This window comes from Eulemur rufifrons, chromosome 14 (genome assembly GCF_041146395.1).
Source record: "Eulemur rufifrons isolate Redbay chromosome 14, OSU_ERuf_1, whole genome shotgun sequence".
NCBI classification, from domain to species: domain Eukaryota; kingdom Metazoa; phylum Chordata; class Mammalia; order Primates; family Lemuridae; genus Eulemur; species Eulemur rufifrons.
Window position 1 is genome coordinate 13,451,939 of NC_090996.1, and position 17,504 is coordinate 13,469,442.

Consider the following 17,504-nt stretch of genomic DNA (forward strand, 5'->3'; position numbering starts at 1 on the left):
TTTCTGTATTTATTCATCTGCATTTGTATTAAAAACAAGAAGTTCTTACAGATTTCTCTGATTGCAACCCAATATTGCAGGGCTCACCTGTAACTTTCCCTTTTCCTTCTGGTAACTTCTTCTCCAGCAGCGAAGCACCTGGCTCTCATTTATCCCCATGTGTTTACCGATTTATTTGTTCAATCCTGGTACGACTAAAGCTGTTTGCGAATTGTTCCCCCACATGCCTGCGAGAAACCAATTTGCTAATTAGTGTGTACTATTATGTACAATTTTCAGTCTGTAGCCTTACAGTGTCCCTTCCAAATACTGTTTTCCAAAGTGACTCAGGATCCTTCTTTTCCTCCCCAGCACCTTCAGGGTGGTCATATTATTTGTAATACATGTCGTTTGTAATAGGTTCATTTGTTACTGTTTAATATTCCATTTTGCTTTCACCCCGTGTCCCAGTTGCTTTTCCTCATTTGTTTTTTGGTGTGTGAAGCCTTGCTGTGTAAGGCTGTGAGTCAGCGCCGCACAGAGGGCGTGGGTGGAGACGGGTGGGGAAGTATCGCTCCCGCCGTCCCACTGCCCCCTCGTCCCCGCCCGCGGTAGCCGGACTCCTCAGTTCTCCTCTGTCCCTTGTGTTTCTTTGGCACAGATGAGACCCATGAGTGTGTCCTCCGGCGCCCTTGTTTCCCCCATGCACTTTGTTTTTGTCACTTAATAATTTATCTTGGAAATTACTCATCAGTTCATACAGCTCTTGCGCATGCCTTTTACAGCTCTGTGTTCTTTTTTTTTCAATTGTGGTAAAATACACGGAGCATAAAATGTACCATCTTAACCGTTTTTCAGTGCACATTCCAGTGGCGTTATGCATAGTCACAGTGTTGTGCAACCGTCACCTCCGTCCACGTCCAGAAGTTTTTTATCTCCCCAAACTGAAACTCTGTCGCTGTTCAACAACTCCCCACTCCCGCCCCTCGGCCCCCACCCCTGCACCCTCCCCCGTTCTACTTTCTGTCTCTATGGCTTTGACTGCTCTAGGGACCTCATGTAAGTGGAATCATACAGTTTGTCCTTTTGTGTGTGGCTTATTCTGCATTTTTAAAAAATACATAGGAATGAAATACATTCTTTTTGAAATTTATTTTAAGGAGCTTTAGAAATTAAGGAACGTCATATATTAATTGAAATAAAGTCCCTTTGACTTCCTGAACCCACTGATATGAGTGTGCTTTTTACTTTTTTAAAATTTATTTTACTTTATTTATTTATTTTTTTAAAGTCTTCAACTATCTCAATGAGTTTGCTTTTTAAATCCTTGAAATATATCCAAGTATCCATGAGAAGCACTGTATTTTGTTTCTGTGTGTCTGTAACATCCGCAAATGTGTAATATCGGGCATGGGCGCGCAACTTGTGCTGGTCATTCAACATGGTGTGTGATCTGTTGGTGTCACTCATGTGGCGCGAGTTCATTCCTTTTTTTTGAGACAGAGTCTTGCTTTGTCACCTGGGCTAGAGTGCAGTGGTATCAGCCTAGCTCAGAGCAACCTCAGACTCTTGGGGTCAAGAGATCCTTCTGCCTCAGCCTCCTGAGTAGCTGGGTCTACGGGCACATGCCACCATGCCCGGCTAATTTTTTCTGTTTTTGGTAGAGACGGGGTCTTGCTCTTGCTGACGCTAGTCTTGAATTCCTGACCTCAAGTGAGGTCAGGCCTCCCACCTTGGCCTCCCAGAATGCTAGGATTACAGGCATGAACCACCATGCCCGCCATCAGCCCATTCCTTTTAAATGCTGAATCCAGGCCGGCACGGTGCCTCACGCCTGTAATCCCAGCACTCTGGGAGGCCGAGGCAGAAGGATAGCCCGAGGTCAGGAGTTCAAGACCAGCCTAAGCAAGAGAGAGACCCTGTCTCTACTAAAAATAGAAAGAAATTAGCTGGACAACTAAAAATATATAGAAAAAATTAGCCAGGCATGGTGGCGTGTGCCTGTAGTCCCAGCTACTTGGGAGGCTGAGGCAGGAGGATCTCTTGAGCCCAGGAGTTTGAGGTTGCTGTGAGCTAGGCTGACGCCATAGCACTCTAGTCCGGGCAACAGAGCAAGACTCTGTCTCAAAAAAAAAAAAAAAAAAAGAAATGCTGAATCCATCAATGAATGCGTCACATTTGAAGTTTCTGTTCTGTTCATGGACATTCTAGTGCTTTCCAGCTTTTTCTTTGTCCCAGTGTATATCCTCATGTGGGTTTCCCTGGGTACAGGTATACATGTACCCAGAAGCAGCATATGGGAGTGTTTTGAGAAACTGCCAGATTGGTTTACAAAGCAGCTCTCCCAGGCTCCCTTTCCCTGGCTGGGTGTGAGAGTTCTTCGCCCGCATCCCTGCCCCACCCCACGATGTTGTCAGACTTGTAGATTTTTCTGGTCTCGTGGGGGAGAATGTCCTCACATTGACCTCGAGTCTTGTCTGCTCCCAGTGAGCATCATCTAATGTGTTTGCTGGCAGTTCACATCGCCTCATTTGTGAATGTCTCTTCAGATCTCTCAGGGACTTTTCTGGTGGGTTGCCTTAGAGAGAGAGAAGGGGAAAGCACGGGCCAGCACCCCTGTCTCACCACACACCCAGCCATTCCTTTTATTTATTTATTTAGAGACAGGGTCTCACTCTCTTGCCCAGGCTGGGATGCAATGTCTCGATCATAGCTCACTGCAGCATCGAACTCCTGGGCTCAGGCGATCCTTTTGCCTCAGCCTCCTGAGTAGCTGGGACTACAGGCATGCGCCACCAGCCCAGCTAATTTTTAAAAAAAATTTTTGTCTGCTAGAACTGCTAAAAAAAAAAAAAAAAAATTTGTAGAGGTGGGGTCCGATTGTGTTGTCCAGGTTGGCCTCAAACTCCTGGCCTGAAGCGATCCTCTCCTCGGCCTCCCAAAGTACTGGGATTACAGGTGCGAGCCACTGAGCCTGGCTAGAGATCAGATTTCAACATGCGATTTAGAGGGGACAAACATTCAAACTATATCAGTCTCAAAATAATTGCCTGCATTGACTTAATATTAGGTCATTCGCTGCTGCTGTCTTCGGTTGCCCTAAAATGGCTTATCTCGTCAAAGCCTTTGCCCAAGATAGATGAGAAAAAATTTTTATCAGCATTCTTTACCTTTCTCATTTTTTCTTTTTTTTTCTTTTTTTTTTTGAGACAGAGTCTCACTCTGTTGCCCAGGCTAGAGTGAGTGCTGTGGCGTCAGCCTAGCTCACAGCAACCTCAAACTCCTGAGTTCAAGGGATCCTCCTGTCTCAGCCTCCCGAGTAGCTGGGACTACAGGCATGTGCCACCATGCCCGGCTAATTTTTTCTATATATATTTTTAGCTGTCCGTATAATTTCTTTCTATTTTTAGTAGAGACGGGGTCTCGCTCTTGCTCAGGCTGGTCTCGAACTCCTGAGCTCAAACGATCCGCCCACCTCGGCCTCGCAGAGTGCTAGGATTACAGGCGTGAGCCACCGCGCCCGGCCATTTTTTCTTATTTATCTATGCTGAAGTCCTTTGAGATGCAACAATTTTTGAAAAATGAGAGAGGAAGGTATTTTTTAATTTTAAAAACTTTTATCCACGTAACCTAAAATTTGCCATTTTAACCATTTTAAGTTCAGTGACATTAAGCGCATATCAGAACTGCTTCATCTTCCCAAACAGAAACTCTGCCCCTATTCGGCAAGAACTCGCCATTCCTCCCTCCCCCAGCTCCTGGCAACCACCATTGTTCCTCCTCTCTTTTGAATTGATGCAAAGATCTTTTATTTTTTATTTATTTTTTTGAGACAGAGTCTTGTTCTGTTGCCCGGGCTGGAGTGCCATGGCGTCAGCTTAGCTCACAGCAACCTCAAACTCCTGGGCTTAAGCGATCCTCCTGCCTCAGCCTCCCGAGTAGCTGAGACTACAGGCATGTGCCACCATGCCCAGCTAATTTTTTTTTCCTATATGTGTTTTTAGCTGTCCAAATCATTTCTTTCTATTTTTAGTAGAGACAGGGTCTCGCTCTTGCTCAGGCTGGTCTCGAACTCCTGAGCTCAAACAATTCACCCACCTTGGCCTCCCAGAGTGCTAGGATTACCGGCGTGAGCCACTGTGCCCGGCCGCAAAAAGGTCTTTTAACTATGAGGGTTTCACGTCTCTGCACTTTGTTCAGATTTAGAAGCAGTGGTTACCTGCACGGCTGTGGGTAAAGGTGGTAGATTGAACAGTGATCCTTCCTTCTCTTAGGCCTGGCCCCTCTGCTGGCAGACCCTTATGAAGGCCTGGGTCCTCTTCCCTGCTGTTCCCTTAACCAGAGCCACCTTCTTGCCCCTCGCCCTGGAGTCTGGTGCTCTGCTGCCCAGCAGGGACTTAGATGAGCACCCGGAATTGGAATGCAAGTCAGAAGGAATGATTCCTGGAGAGTGCGACCTTCGACCTTCGACCTTTGCAGGTTATTTTGGGGAAGGGAAGCATTTCAAGACCTCGAAGGAGGACGCCCCCTGACGGTGGCGGTAAACAGGTCCTGAGAGGTGTGAGCATGGCCCTGGGGGCTGCTGCTCCCTTCCCTGATTTTCTGTGTCCCCGCAGGTAGGGATTGGTGACAGGAAGGAGGCCCCACAAGGCTCCAACAGCCCTGCGGGCCAGACTACAGGGTCAGCTGTTGGATTTCTCAGGAATGATCCTAGTTGAGGTTTTTCCCTTCCTGTGTATGAAAACAATATGTATTTATAATATTTTTTTAAAATTTAGACTATGCGTCAGCTTGTTTTTCCATGAAAATTCCCCAAGTTTCCACCAACCAGAGGTCATCGTGGCCAGCAGACCCAAGGCTGGGTTCTCAGACTGTTTTGTGATTGTGTTTTCTTTACTTAACATGACACTGGACGTCTTCTTGTACCAGTAAGTGGAGCCATGGTGATTATTTCGAATGCCTGTTTGGTAGCCGTTAACGTTTGTGTCATGGTCAATTCTGGATTGTGGCTGTCCTAGATAACCCTGTTGCCGTGTCATTGACTGTCCTTCCTTTTGGACCTTGAATTTGCCAGCTGTGGAACCTCGGGGAGGCCTGGGTGTTGGCCTTCACTGCTGTACACCTCGGCGTCCTTGTGCTGTGAGCTGGAGCCGGTGCCCACGGGTGTGTCCAGTTTTGGGAGGGCCGGATGGATCGCAGGCCCCACAGCGCTCAGTCGAGTAGGCTTGGGGACAGACGGTTGCTGCTGGAGGAAGGGGGTGGGCAGGGGTCCAGCCCTTCTGCCTGCTCTCTGCCAGCCGGTGTCAGACAAGGCAAAGGCTGGTTATCTCAGCTGCGCCAGATGCAGACAGCTTTGCACCCCGCTCTGCCCTTTCAGGAGGAGTTTGGTGCTTTCTCCTGTCACCACCTGCAGCTGGTCTGTAGTCACCGGGGCTCCAGGTTGGGAGGCTGTGGCCAGGCAGCTGGAGCTGACACCTGCCTGGTGGGTGTGTTCTGCCCAAGGGGCTTTGGACCAGGCCACTGGCTCCCTCCTAGTCCCCCCCACCCCCACCACGTGTGGGACATTCTCGGCCATGAAGGGGGTGACTTTTCCTGCAGAGATGGGGCTGCTCTGGGGGTTGCAGTTTTTTTGCTGGGTGTTCAGACCAGAGCCTTCTCCGAGGCAGAGAATGTCCAGAGTCACCAAGGAGTTCAGAAGAGCTGTGCTGGTGACAGGGCAGCTGACAGGGCCACGAGGGTCTGAATGGCCCTCCTCCCTCGCAGGCGTCCTGAGCTGACGAACCTACTTTTCCTTCTCAGAATCCTTGACATGGTGCTCTGGGCCAGTGGACTGGACTTGGCACTAGACGCCAAGAAAGCGCTCTGAGCTGCTCTCTCCCTCTGGTCACATGGTGCCAGCTGAGTCCCACCTCCTGCTGGCTGGGAGCTCCCCCCTGTGGCAGCACCTGCACCTTTGTTTGGGAACATAGCACCTCCCACTAGATGTTATGTTATGTTCTTTTTTTTTTGAGACAGAGTGTCGCTCTGTTGCTTGGGGTTGAGTGCCGGGGTTGAGTGCCGGGGTTGAGTGCCGGGGTTGAGTGCCGGGGTTGGGTGCCGGGGTTGAGTGCCGGGGTTGGGTGCCGGGGTTGAGTGCCGGGGTTGAGTGCCGTGGCGTCAGCCTAGCTCACAGCAACCTCAAACTCCTGTGCTCAAAGGCTCCTCCTGCCTCCGCCTCCCAAGTAGCTGGGACTACAGGTGGGTGCCACCATGCCCAGCTAAGTAGAGACGGGGTCTTGCTCTTGCACTGGCTGGTCTTGAACTCCAGCAATCCTCCTGCCTCAGCCTCCCAGAGTGCTGAGAGTATAGGTGTGAGCCACCTCGTCCAGCTGTTGTTACGTTCTTTGCATCTCCCTTTAGAGATTAGTTCTGGGGGCTGGCACTCAGGAGCTCCCCTTTCTTTATGTATTTTTGTGCCCCCCAAGCACAAGCCTAGCCCAGTGCTGGGTTCGCGGCCAGCCCTGTGGGTGCTGGTCACGGGGGGATACTGGGAGGGCTGTTGATCGCCGATGCTTGGGACACGGTGTTTGAGGCCAGGCCCAGGGCTTCCTGGACGTCCTGGGCGGAAATTTCCTGGCAGTCCTTAGGTGTCCCACCCACCTCCTCCCCCTGCCTGTGTCCTCACACCTGGCACTGTGCATGGGCCCATGGCAGGCCCCCAAGAGCACCGGCTGCCCACCGAGAGACAGGGGTGAGGGGTTGAGGGTGCCCTCCAACCCGAGTGTGCCTGTGTGGTCCCCCTCGTGTGCTCCTCTAGATGCCAGGGGGTCGTGCCAGCCCTCACTGAGCACTGCCCCCTGTTGTCTAAACCTCACAAAAGCCCAGTGAAGTAAGTGCTCCCAGCCCTTGTTTACAGATGGGGAAACTGAGGCTCCGAGAGGTTCAGTGAGCATGGCGCTGGGAGCCCACACTGAAAGCATGGGAGTTGTGATTTTCTCGCGTGTGTGTCCGTATTGTGTCATGTGCAGGGGTCTCCAGGCCTAGCTCTGTGAGACCACCCTGACCCTGAGCCCCCATGTTCTGCGGATGACAGAGGCTCACGGGGTTGCTGGATTCAGACCACGTCTGCCGAAAGCCTTTCTCTCCAGTCCTGCGGGCGGTCGGCAAGGCTGAGACACAGCCCCAAATACAGGCAGAAGAGGCCCTTCCTCAGATGTCCGTGCCCTGTCTTCCTTCCTGGTGGCCTCGCCGCCTGTACCTGGCTCTGCTCTGGCCCCGTCATCTGCAGCATGGTCCCCTCTGTGGTCCTGGCCCTACAGCACGGTCTGCACCGGGCTTTTCAGGCCGGCTGTCCCCGGGCCTAGGGCACTGCACAGCCTTGCCACAGCGTCATTGCCACAGCGTCAGGCCACTGCGGCGGCCTCCTGCTGCGCCCAGGCCTGGGACCCTGAGCCCGCGGCTGTGCCCGGGTGCGTTCCCGCAGGTCCCCAGCAGATGGCGCCGTGGCTCGCAGCAGCCAGCCCGCCCCGCCTCCTCCAGGCCTGCCTTCCTCCAAGAGGAAGCCGGGAAGAGGAAAAAGCTGGAATTTGTTGTCACCTTTTCTAATGCTCTTCCTTTTCTCACCCTTGTCCCTGCCTTGGGAGCTCAGAGAATTACCGAGCGAGAAGCCAGAAGAAGGACCTGGCTCGGGCTGTTGTCCCCTGCCCTGCACCCTCCCTGGTGTGGCGTGGAGGGCTCACCCGTTTCTCACCCTCATCTGTGACTCAGCCAGTGGGGCTGCTGTCCCCCTGCCGTCCTGTTTGTTGCTGGCTCTTCTCACCGTCAGCTGCTTCCTGTCTGCTGATGGGGACTTACCCTAGCACACCTCAGCTGGGGGTCGTTGTGCCCTTTGTGGGTTTGGCACCATGACGTGTGGCTCTGGCCCTGCTGCCACCTGGGTTTGGATCCCAGCCCCAGCTCGTAGGAAGTGGCTGGCCTTGGGCTTGCCCTGTTTCCTCATTTGCGAGGCCAGTTTGAGACAGACCCCGGGTGGTCATAGATGGGAAATGCCTTGTGTAAAACCCTGAGCACAGCATCTTGAGTGATGTATATGCTCTACTTTTTATCTTCTGTATCTTTTTTTTTTTTTTTTTTTTTTTTTTGAGACAGAGTCTCACTTTGTTGCCCGGGCTAGAGTGAGTGCCGTGGCGTCAGTCTAGCTCACAGCAACCTCAAACTCCTGGACTTAAGCGATCCTACTGCCTCAGCCTCCCGAGTAGCTGGGACTACAGGCATGCGCCACCATGCCCGGCTAATTTTTTGTATATATATATATTTTAGTTGTCCATATAATTTCTTTCTATTTTTAGTAGAGACGGGGTCTCACTCTTGCTCAGGCTAGTCTCGAACTCCTGACCTCGAGCGATCCACCCGCCTCGGCCTCCCAGAGTGCTAGGATTACAGGCGTGAGCCACCGCGCCCGGCCCTTTTTTTTTTTTTTTTTTTTTTTCTTTGAGACAGGGTCTCTCTTGTCACCCAGGCTAGAGAGCAGTGGCGTCATCACAGCTCACCGCAGCCTCGAACTCCTGGCTCAAGAGATCCTCGTCGGCCGGGCGAGGTGGCTCACACCTGTAATCCTAGCACTCTGGGAGGCTGAGGCAAGAGGATCATTTGAGCTCAGGAGTTCAAGACCAGCCTGAGCAAGAGCGAGACCCCATCTCTAGTAAAAATAGGAAGAAATTAGCTGGACAACTAAAAATATATAGAAGAAATTAGCCAGGCATGGTGGCACGTGCCTGTAGTCCCAGCTACTCGGGAAGCTGAGGCAGGAGGATCGCTTGAGCCCAGGAGTTTGAGGTTGCTGTGAGCTAGGCTGACACCACAGCACTCTAGCCCAGGCAGCAGAGCAAGACTCTGTGTCTTAAAAAAAAAAAAAAGAGAGATCCTCCTGCCTCAGCCTCCCAAGTAGCTGGGACCACAGGCATGTGCTACCATGCCCAGCTAAATTTTAAATTTTCTGTAGAGATGGGGTTTTGCTATGTTGCCCAGGCTGGTCTCAGACTCCTAGGCTTAGGAGATCCTTCCTCCCAATCCTTCCTCCCACCCCAGCCTCCCAATGTGCTGGGATTACAAGTGTGAGCCACGGCACCAGGCCTATCTTCTGTATCTTGACTTTGCTCTTTCAAATTTGAAATTTAGCTCTCTGGCCCTTTCTCTGGCTGGTTGTGGCATTTGACCCTGCTCAGTCTTGCTGGACTTTTTTCGGCTTGTCCCTCCCTCTTTGGTTGGGCTTCTTTGGTGGCCCCAGTGCTGGGTCTGGTTTTAGAGCTTGGAAGGTGCCTTGGGGAGCAGCAAATCTTTGTGGGCACTGGAGGGTCTCGTGGCCTCTCGAGTGAGGCGAAGCTTCCCTGCCTCTCCTGCCACAGAAACATCCCAGATCCCTTGGCTTGGGGTGTTTGTCCCCACTTCCCTCCTGGCCTCAGGACACCCTGCCTGCTAGCCGCAGCTGTCCTCCTGCCTGTCCCGCGTCCTGTCTCCTAGTCCTGGCTGAGTTGATTACACAAGTGCTCTGCCCGTTTGCACCAGCCGGAGTGGGCTGAGGGTGCCGCCTGGTCCAGGTCGGCCCACAGCTTGGGCAGTGCCAGGAGCCAGAGTCCGTGGCCCTTTGTCGAGGTTCTTCCTTTCTGCACGGCCCATTCTGCCGTCTCCAAGTTGCTGTGCTATGTGGCAGGCCCACCCCTCCAAGGGGAGGTTCAAAGGCTCCTGATTTTCTTGGGCTCTCCCATTTGGAATCGCTTCCTGCCAGGCCTTATAGCATCTGGGGCTGGGGAGGGCACTGTGTCACCAGCCCTGGGTCTCTGGGTTTCCTGTGGGGAGTGACAACATCTTGAGACTCTTTGGTCCATGCGGTGTCTCTGCTGAGGTCAAATTAGCCTCCTGCCCTCAAAGCCCACGTGCTGGGCTCACAGTCCAGCACCTTCACTCGCTGGCTCTGTGACTCTGAGCAAGTCACTTCCCTCTCTGAGCTGTGGTTTCCTCCCTGTGAAATTGCAGCTGTTTCCAGCCACTGCTGTGACCTTCTGGTGGTAGAAGCGGCACCAGCTCTCTGCGCCTGCCCTGGGTAAATGGTAACGTGGATGGGTCCCCCAGTCATTCTGTGGTGGCGGCGCCTTCTACTTTGAGACGTTTTGGTGATTGCCACGGCCACACTACGAATAAGTGGCAGGCACTGGAGCCAGTGTGACTCGTCCTGCCACCGTCTGCTGCTTCCCGCAGTAAACTACAGTGCCCTGTTGAGGGGAGAGGCAGTTCCCTCCTTCAGCGAAGCGGAAAAGGCTGTGCCGGCGATGTCCAGGTCTGGGCCGGGAGGCAGCTCCTGAGAGGTGCGGACTCAGCCTCTTCACAGCGACCCGCTTGTGCCTGGGCAGGACAGCAAGGCTGGGGCTCGGGGAAGGGGTGCTGCAGCTGGTCACCTCTGTGTCAGGGCCCTGAGGTCTCTGACAGCCTTGTCCTGCTTCTAGGGTGTCCCAGTGCTTGTCTTCAGAGCCTGCAAAGGGGGCCCGAGGCGGGGAGCACATGTTCCCAGCTTGGAGCTTCCCCTTCCCACGGCAGCGCCGTCCAGGGTGAGGACGTGCCGGCTCTGAGGCTGGACCAGTGCTTTCCAGGGTGACATGCTTCCCGGGCCAGCACCTACAGGGCGTCTCTCCCCTTCCTGGCACTTCCAGGCCACCACAGTCACTTGTGCCAGAATTGCTGTCAGTTTTCCACCCTGAAAGGCCTGGCATCGGGTTGTACAGTGTCCTTCCTACAGAACACTCTGGAACCCTGTCCAGCAAGTGGGAGGAGGCGTGGTCCTCCCGCCCCCGACAGGCTGGTGTGACTCGGGTCTAACGTCCCACCACAGGGGTCGCGTGGGAATTCACCCTCCAAGTCATCCTGGAGCGTGTTCCCCTGGCCCTGCGCATGTTGTCGCCGCACGTTCCTGGTTTGCGGCACTGGAGGATGTGGCCCCTGACACGTTGGTGTGTCCCTGGCAAGTGCCAAGGGCCTCCTGCTCAGGGGGCCACCTGATGCCAGGAGACCTCTGAGGACGTCGTCTCACGTGTCTATTCTGCAAACCGGTCTACAAGCGAGTAAGTTTACAGATGAAGCAACAAATGGTTTAAGTCTGACAAACACTGAGAGCTGTAGAATTGAAAGTGGCTTCAAAAACAATTGAATTAGTGTTATTTTGTATCCTTAATTGCTGCCAGAGGAGGCGGTTGAAGTCCATGGTGAATTGCTTGGCTCACTGTTGTGTGGCGGTCTCTAGGGTCAGCCTGTCGTTCCTGCCTGGAACGCTGGGGCCAACAGGGTTTCGCATCTGCAGGTTCAACTGGGAGAGAGCGTGGCCTGGACTCAGAGCTCCGTGGCTGGTGAGTTCTGGCTCCGTGGAGGGCGCCCATGAGGCTGGATCTGGGGGCTGGCAGCCCTTGGACCAGTGGTCAGAGTGCTGTGGGCCTCACCGCAGCCCTTGCAGAGCATGGGTGTCGGGAAGGGACATCAGGGCCTGGGTCGTGGCCCCTGGTTACTGCTGAGCGAGTGGGAGGTGTTTGCTGATAACATCTTCTATGGTCAAGGTTGTCCAGGCCACCAGAGGGAGACCCCATGGTGGGCTGTGGCTGTGTCTGGTAGGAGACCTTCTCCTGCCACCAAGGAGTCTGTCTCTGGCATCTGGGAGTTGAGCAGCGGATGGGTGGCCTGGGAATCCTTCCATGGTCCCTGGAGCCCTCGTTCTCCAGGCATGGAATCAGGGGCCCTGATCACGCCGTGGCGCAGTGAGCAGCGATCCAGGGTTGGGCGCGAGGGCTCCTGGTCCGCAGCCAGACCCCACCCTGGTGCTCAGGCCACAGCAACAGGTAGCCAAGGACCTGCTGGGGCCGGCGGGTATTTCTTCAGGCCTGACCCAGGGGAGCAGCTGTCTTCTCGTGTGCCTAGAAAGCAGCATTTTTCATCGTCCACACTGTGGTCTGTGTGCCTCCCTTTTCTCAGGGGTCTTTTGGAGGGATGACCTGGGAACAGTGGGGTGTGGGGGTTGCCAGCTTTGGGGCTCCAAAAGCTGGGGATGAGTCCTCAGTGGGTGGCATTAGCTCTGTGGGCGGTGAGGGGTGGAGAGGGTCAGGCAGTGCCCGCCACCAGGGTTAGTGATGGACGTCACACCCCACCCCAATTTCTCTGTAAATTTAGATGCTTTGATATGGTTGGTAAGATACTTACCATTTTAACTATTTGTAAGTGTACAATTCAGTGGCATTACGTACATTTACGGTGTCGTGAACCCATCACCACTGTCCATACCCAAACCCTTCTCACCCCAAAAAGAAACTCCGTATTCCTTAAACAGCTCCCCATCCCCTTCCCCAGCCCGTGGTGCCCACCATCGTACTTTCTGTCTCTGTGAATTTGACTACGATAGGAGTCTTATATGAGTAGAACCATATGGTATTTGTCCTTTTGTGATGAGCTTATTTCATTGAGCGTAATGTCCTCTAGGTTCATGCATGTGGTAGCATGTGTCAGCGTTTCCTTCCTTTCTAAGGCTGAGTAATATTCCATTGTGCGGATGGACCACATTTTGTTTGTCTGTTTATTAGCTCGCAGATACTTGGGCTACTTCTCCTGGCTGATTTTTTTTTTTTTTTTTTTTTTTTTTTTAATAGACAGAGTCTTGCTCTGTTGCCCAGGCTAGAGTGCTGTGGCATCAGCCTAGCTCACAGCAACCTCAAATTCCTGGGCTCAAGCGATCCTCCTGCCTCAGCCTCCTGAGTAGCTGGAACTATAGGCATGTGCCACCATGCTCGGCTAGGTTTTTCTATATATATTTTTAGTTGTCCATATAATTTCTTTCTATTTTTAGTAGAGATGAGGGGTCTCGCTCTCGCTCAGGCTGGTCCCGAACTCCTGACCTCGAACGATCCTCCCGCCTCGGCCTCCCAGAGTGCTAGGATTATAGGAGTGAGCTACCGTGCCCGGCCCCCCTGGCTGATTTTTTAAAAAATACTTTTTTAGAGGCCGGGCGTGCTGGCTCATCCTGTAATCCCAGCACTTTGCGAGGCCAAGGTGGGAGGATAGTTTGATGCCGGGAGTTTGAGACCAGCCTGAGCAAGAGTGAGACCCCATTTCTACTAAAAATAGAAATGTCAGCCCGTTGTGGTGGCACTCGCCTGTAGTCCCAGCTACTTGGGAGACTGAGGCAGGAGGATCGCTTGGGCTCAGGAGTTGGAGGTTGCGTTGAGCTGTGATGACACCACTGCCCTGTAGCCCAGGTGACAGCACACAGCCGTGAATCCTGGCCAGGCAGCATGTGCAGGCTCCCTGAGAACCGGGGAGGTGCTGTACAAAGAAAAGATAAAAAGATGTGGGTTTGCTCTCCAGAGCTTTGTCCAAGTCAGAGTTGATCCAGGTGTGAACTAGAGCTGGAGCCCTCAGAAGGAAGCAGCTGGACCCTGGTGGTGGCGCCTCCACCCATGGCCCGGGGACTTCCAGGGAGTGCTGTTCCTTCTTGGCCAGCGGGACAGCTGCAGCTCGTGCTGCCCTGAACTGGTGGAAGGAGCAGGCCTCGGCTCTGCCCTCCTTGCTTGTGGTGAGAGGCGAACCCCCTGTCCTATCTGGACAGCAGCTCCATAAGAGCCTTGGGTGACACCAGAACCTTTGCACGCACGTGGGGGAGATTTTGTTTTAAATTAAGTAAATGGGCCGGGCGCGGTGGCTCACGCCTGTAATCCTAGCACTCTGGGAGGCCGAGGCGGGTGGATCACTCGAGGTCAGGAGTTCGAGACCAGCCTGAGCAAGAGTGAGACCCCGTCTCTACTAAAAATAGAAAGAAATTATATGGACAACTAAAATATATATATACAAAAAATTAGCCGGGCATGGTGGCGCATGCCTGTAGTCCCAGCTACTCGGGAGGCTGAGGCAGGAGGATCGCTTGAGCCCAGGAGTTTGAGGTTGCTGTGAGCTAGGCTGAAGCCACGGCACTCACTCTAGCCCGCGCAACAGAGTGAGACTCTGTCTCAAAAAAAAAATAAATAAATAAATAAAAAATTAAGTAAATGCACGATGGGCAGGCAGGCATAGTGTCTGCTGTGGGGCCTGTGAGGTTCACGGTCACAGACGCCGCTGCCAGCAAGCAGACATCGCACAGAACCTGGAGGTGTTTTTTGGCATCTTTATTGCCAAAGTGTCGGGTTCCATGAGTGCCTTTCTGCACTGACCCTGCGTACGGGCAGGGGCCACGGGGAGAGGCCAGGCCACGGCCTTCCTCCTTCAAGCTGGTGCTTGGGCCGAAGGGGACTTGCCTTAGTTTGGCAGATGGCAAGGGTCTCTTTCGTGGGCACCTTCCCGCCTTATGGCCTCTGAGACCCTCGGATGGAAGTTTCTAGATGTTTTCTGTCACCCTCCATGGGCACTGCTGTGTTCTTTCTTTTGCCTCGAGCTCCTGGGGCTGACACGTGGATTTTCTTTACTTTGCATTTTGGCCCAGTGAGAGGTAACGTGGACAGGGCTTGCTCTGACTGGGAAGGGTCCCGCTCTGCCCCTGAGCAGCTGAGGGACAGAGGCCGTGGAGAGGTGAAATGGGGTCACGTCTGGCAAGTTCGGCATGATGCCTGACACTCGGTAACACTCCACAGGCGCTGTACACAAGCTTCCCATGCATAGTATGTCAGGGGGCTGGTCCCCGTGGGGTGAGGGGTTGAGCGGGAAAGGTCATCCGCCAGCTACTTGTCACAGGTCCGGAGAACACGCGCAGTTCCAAAGCAGAGCCCGTGTTGCTGCCTCACCTGACTTGGGGATTGTACCCCCTCGAGGGTGGCCCGTGTCCAGCTGTGTAGGTTTGGCCACCTGTCCCTTTCCTCCATCCTTGCCGTGGGGCCTCCGGTGGCCGGAGGTGTCGGCTCTGTGGCTCCCTTGCCGTAGCTGCCCGGGAATGCAGTGGCCGGCCTGGGCCAGCTCTCCTGTCTGCAGAGCAGGGCAGGCCTCCCCCGGCCTCTGACTCTCGTGCCTGGTGTGGAGTGGGTGCCTCCTCCTGCCTGGCTCCCTCCTCCCCACCTCCTCCTCCTCCTCCCCCTCGCTCGCCCCCTCTGGCTCTGGCTGCCACCAGGATGACTATCACACAGGCCTGGGGTCTCAGGGAGACACAGGTGAGCCCATGTGGGGAGGGCAGGTGCGAGCCTCTTTCGGGCTTCTGCAGGTGGCCTCTGCTCTGCTCCGGGGGCCTGCGACTCTCTGCTAATGGCTTATCTCTGATTCAGCTTCCAGGCCGAGCGCCCCGCATTGAACGTCGTCATCTTCCCTCTGCTCCACGAGGGCCTAACCGACGTGATCCGGGATGTCCCCATGGTGCACCTGGATGAGATCACCTTATTTAAAAGCAGAGTGGCTGAGGAACCGCCTAACCTGTGGTGGTGAGAGGGACGGGCCCAGCACCGTGCCGAGCCCCCGCCTGTCGTCTAAGCCACCGTGAGATGCCACCACTGCTCCCCGCCTGCCTGCAGCCCCAGGAGCCTGCAGACACCAGGGACCCGTGCGTTTGCCACAGGAGGAGGAGAGCTGCCCCTCCCGATGGTTCCTGGGGCTCTGAGTGTCTCCTCCGGCTTTCTCTCGCGAGGACTTTGCGCAGTGAAGTTTGGGATGAGGGGACACGCTCCGGGTGGCCAGAGGGGGATCAGGTGGGGGGCCTGGCAGGCTGTTTCGCACAGAGACTCAATGCTGGGGGCCTGCCACAGCCCCAGAGCGCGAGGTAGGGGCTGCGGCCTTGGAGAATGTCCCTTGGTGGTTCGTGGTCACCTGCCATCCGGGCTCCGAGGGCGGGCGGCTGGGCCCTTGCGTGTGGGTGGCGTGTGCTGACAGCCGTGCTGCTCGCTGCGCCTGCGCGTGCCCTCGTGTGGCGGAGCCGGCTGTGTGACCCGTAGGGCTGCAGATTTGGGGCGCTCCTTCCCATTAAGACACAGTGTAACCCACGTACGTCTTGGGATGGCTGGGCAGGGCCTCCCTGGGCCTGTTGGGTCCTCGGAGCAGGGCCTGTCCCTCTCGGGAGGCCACCTCGCCCCCCACACCCGATTCATGGCATTCGGCTTCAGGAACTCCAGCTCCCCGTGAAGGTCCGCCTGCCTTTCTAGGGAGATCTATATATACATTTGGCTTTGCTAGAGTAACTTGATACATTAAAATCCAGAAGAGATATTTAAGGCTGGAGTAGTGATCAAATTATCCCATTTCAGATAACTTTATTTAACAGTTAAATACTCGATACTCTGAAAACGAGGGACGACCTCCAGTGTCCAAGGCCTCACCCTGTGCACCGAGCTGGCTGCCTCCGCCTCCCTCAAACTTGACACTCTCCTGGAGCCATGGTCCCCTGGCTGGTGGCTTCTGGCGGGGAGGCTGTGGTTGTGTCCTGTGCCTCTGGGCCCCGGCCCTGGCCCTTCTTGGTACCGGGCCCCAGCAGGCTGCGGACATTGTGTGGGCGCTTTGGTGTCTGCAGGGGCTGTCCTGGCCGCCGTGGGCCAGGCCTGCAGAGCCTCCCTGGCCTTGGCTGCCCCCACACTCTCTGACCCGTCCTCCTCCGTAGGCTTCTCCGCTCCGACTGGGTCTCCGCCCTGCTCCAGTGGCTTTGCTCGTCTGCACCGGGGCCCTGCAGGGTGAGGTTTCCTCCCGCTTCGCCCCGTCCTTCTTGTGTGAGTGGGGTTGTCTCCCCCTCTCTGGAGCATGGGGCATCCTCTCCCGCTCCAGGCTGCAGCCAGCGGGGGGATTTTTGCCTCCTGGCCAGAGGGACACGTCTGCAGGCTGAGGCCAGGGAGTGCCCCGCCACGGGACCACACTGGACAGAGCCTTTGCCCTCCTGACGCAGCCTCTGAGAGCCACAGAGCTGGGTCCCGTCTCCTCCTGGCATGCAGGCCGTAGGACAGGCTGCCCAGGGCCAAGTCCCACCCAACTGTAGATGAGGGTCCTCCCCCTGCCCCAGTTTCTGGGCATTTTTTTCGAGCTCTGAAATGGCACCTGGAGACCACCAGCGAGGGGGATCCGATCAGGTGGTGTGGAGCCACCAGGGCTGACTGCTCACAGCCTGATAGGCGGGTGGGCGGCCCAGGAGGGAGGCACGTGGCTTGGGACGTTCTGGACCTGCAGGGGCCTGTGTGGCTCTGGGTGCTGTGGCTTTTGTGCCTGTCTCCTTTCCTCCAGAGCAGCCCCCGCTTGGAATTCATCCTGGCGTTTTTACGATCACGCCCGGATGGCCTGTTCTCATGAGCAAGCAGTTTTCACTGGCAGCGTGGTTTGTGCTCATAAATGGGGCTGGGGCTGCAAACGGCCTTGGAAAGCAACCCTCAGACAGTAGCCTTGTATTTTTAGTGTCCCCTGTAACAATCCTTTGACTTAGAGCAAGAATTTCCACTGCTTCTACACCCCACCAGATGTTAATAACGTGCTTATTTTCGCTAAGTGCTATTTTGGCACCGGTGTTAATTGCAATTTATATTCTGCAGCATTTTACGCTGGGAAAAGAACCCACCCTAATGGCCCCCAATTGG

The 17,504-nt window shown here is 54.7% G+C and overlaps 1 protein-coding gene across 2 annotated transcripts in view; it reads left to right on the top strand.

Annotated features, from left to right (window-relative positions):
• Positions 1 to 17,504, top strand: part of FBXL18 (F-box and leucine rich repeat protein 18) — a 46,315-nt gene that overhangs the window by 19,692 nt on the left and 9,119 nt on the right. The window contains exon 5 of one of the 2 annotated variants that reach the window (XM_069486602.1): positions 15,228 to 17,368. The exons of the other annotated variant lie outside the window; for it this stretch is intronic. Within the exon in view, the coding sequence (XP_069342703.1) occupies positions 15,228 to 15,384 (157 nt within the window). The 3' untranslated portion in view covers positions 15,385 to 17,368. Of the gene's footprint in view, positions 1 to 15,227; positions 17,369 to 17,504 lie in introns of those variants that run through there. 2 annotated transcript variants of the gene reach the window in all.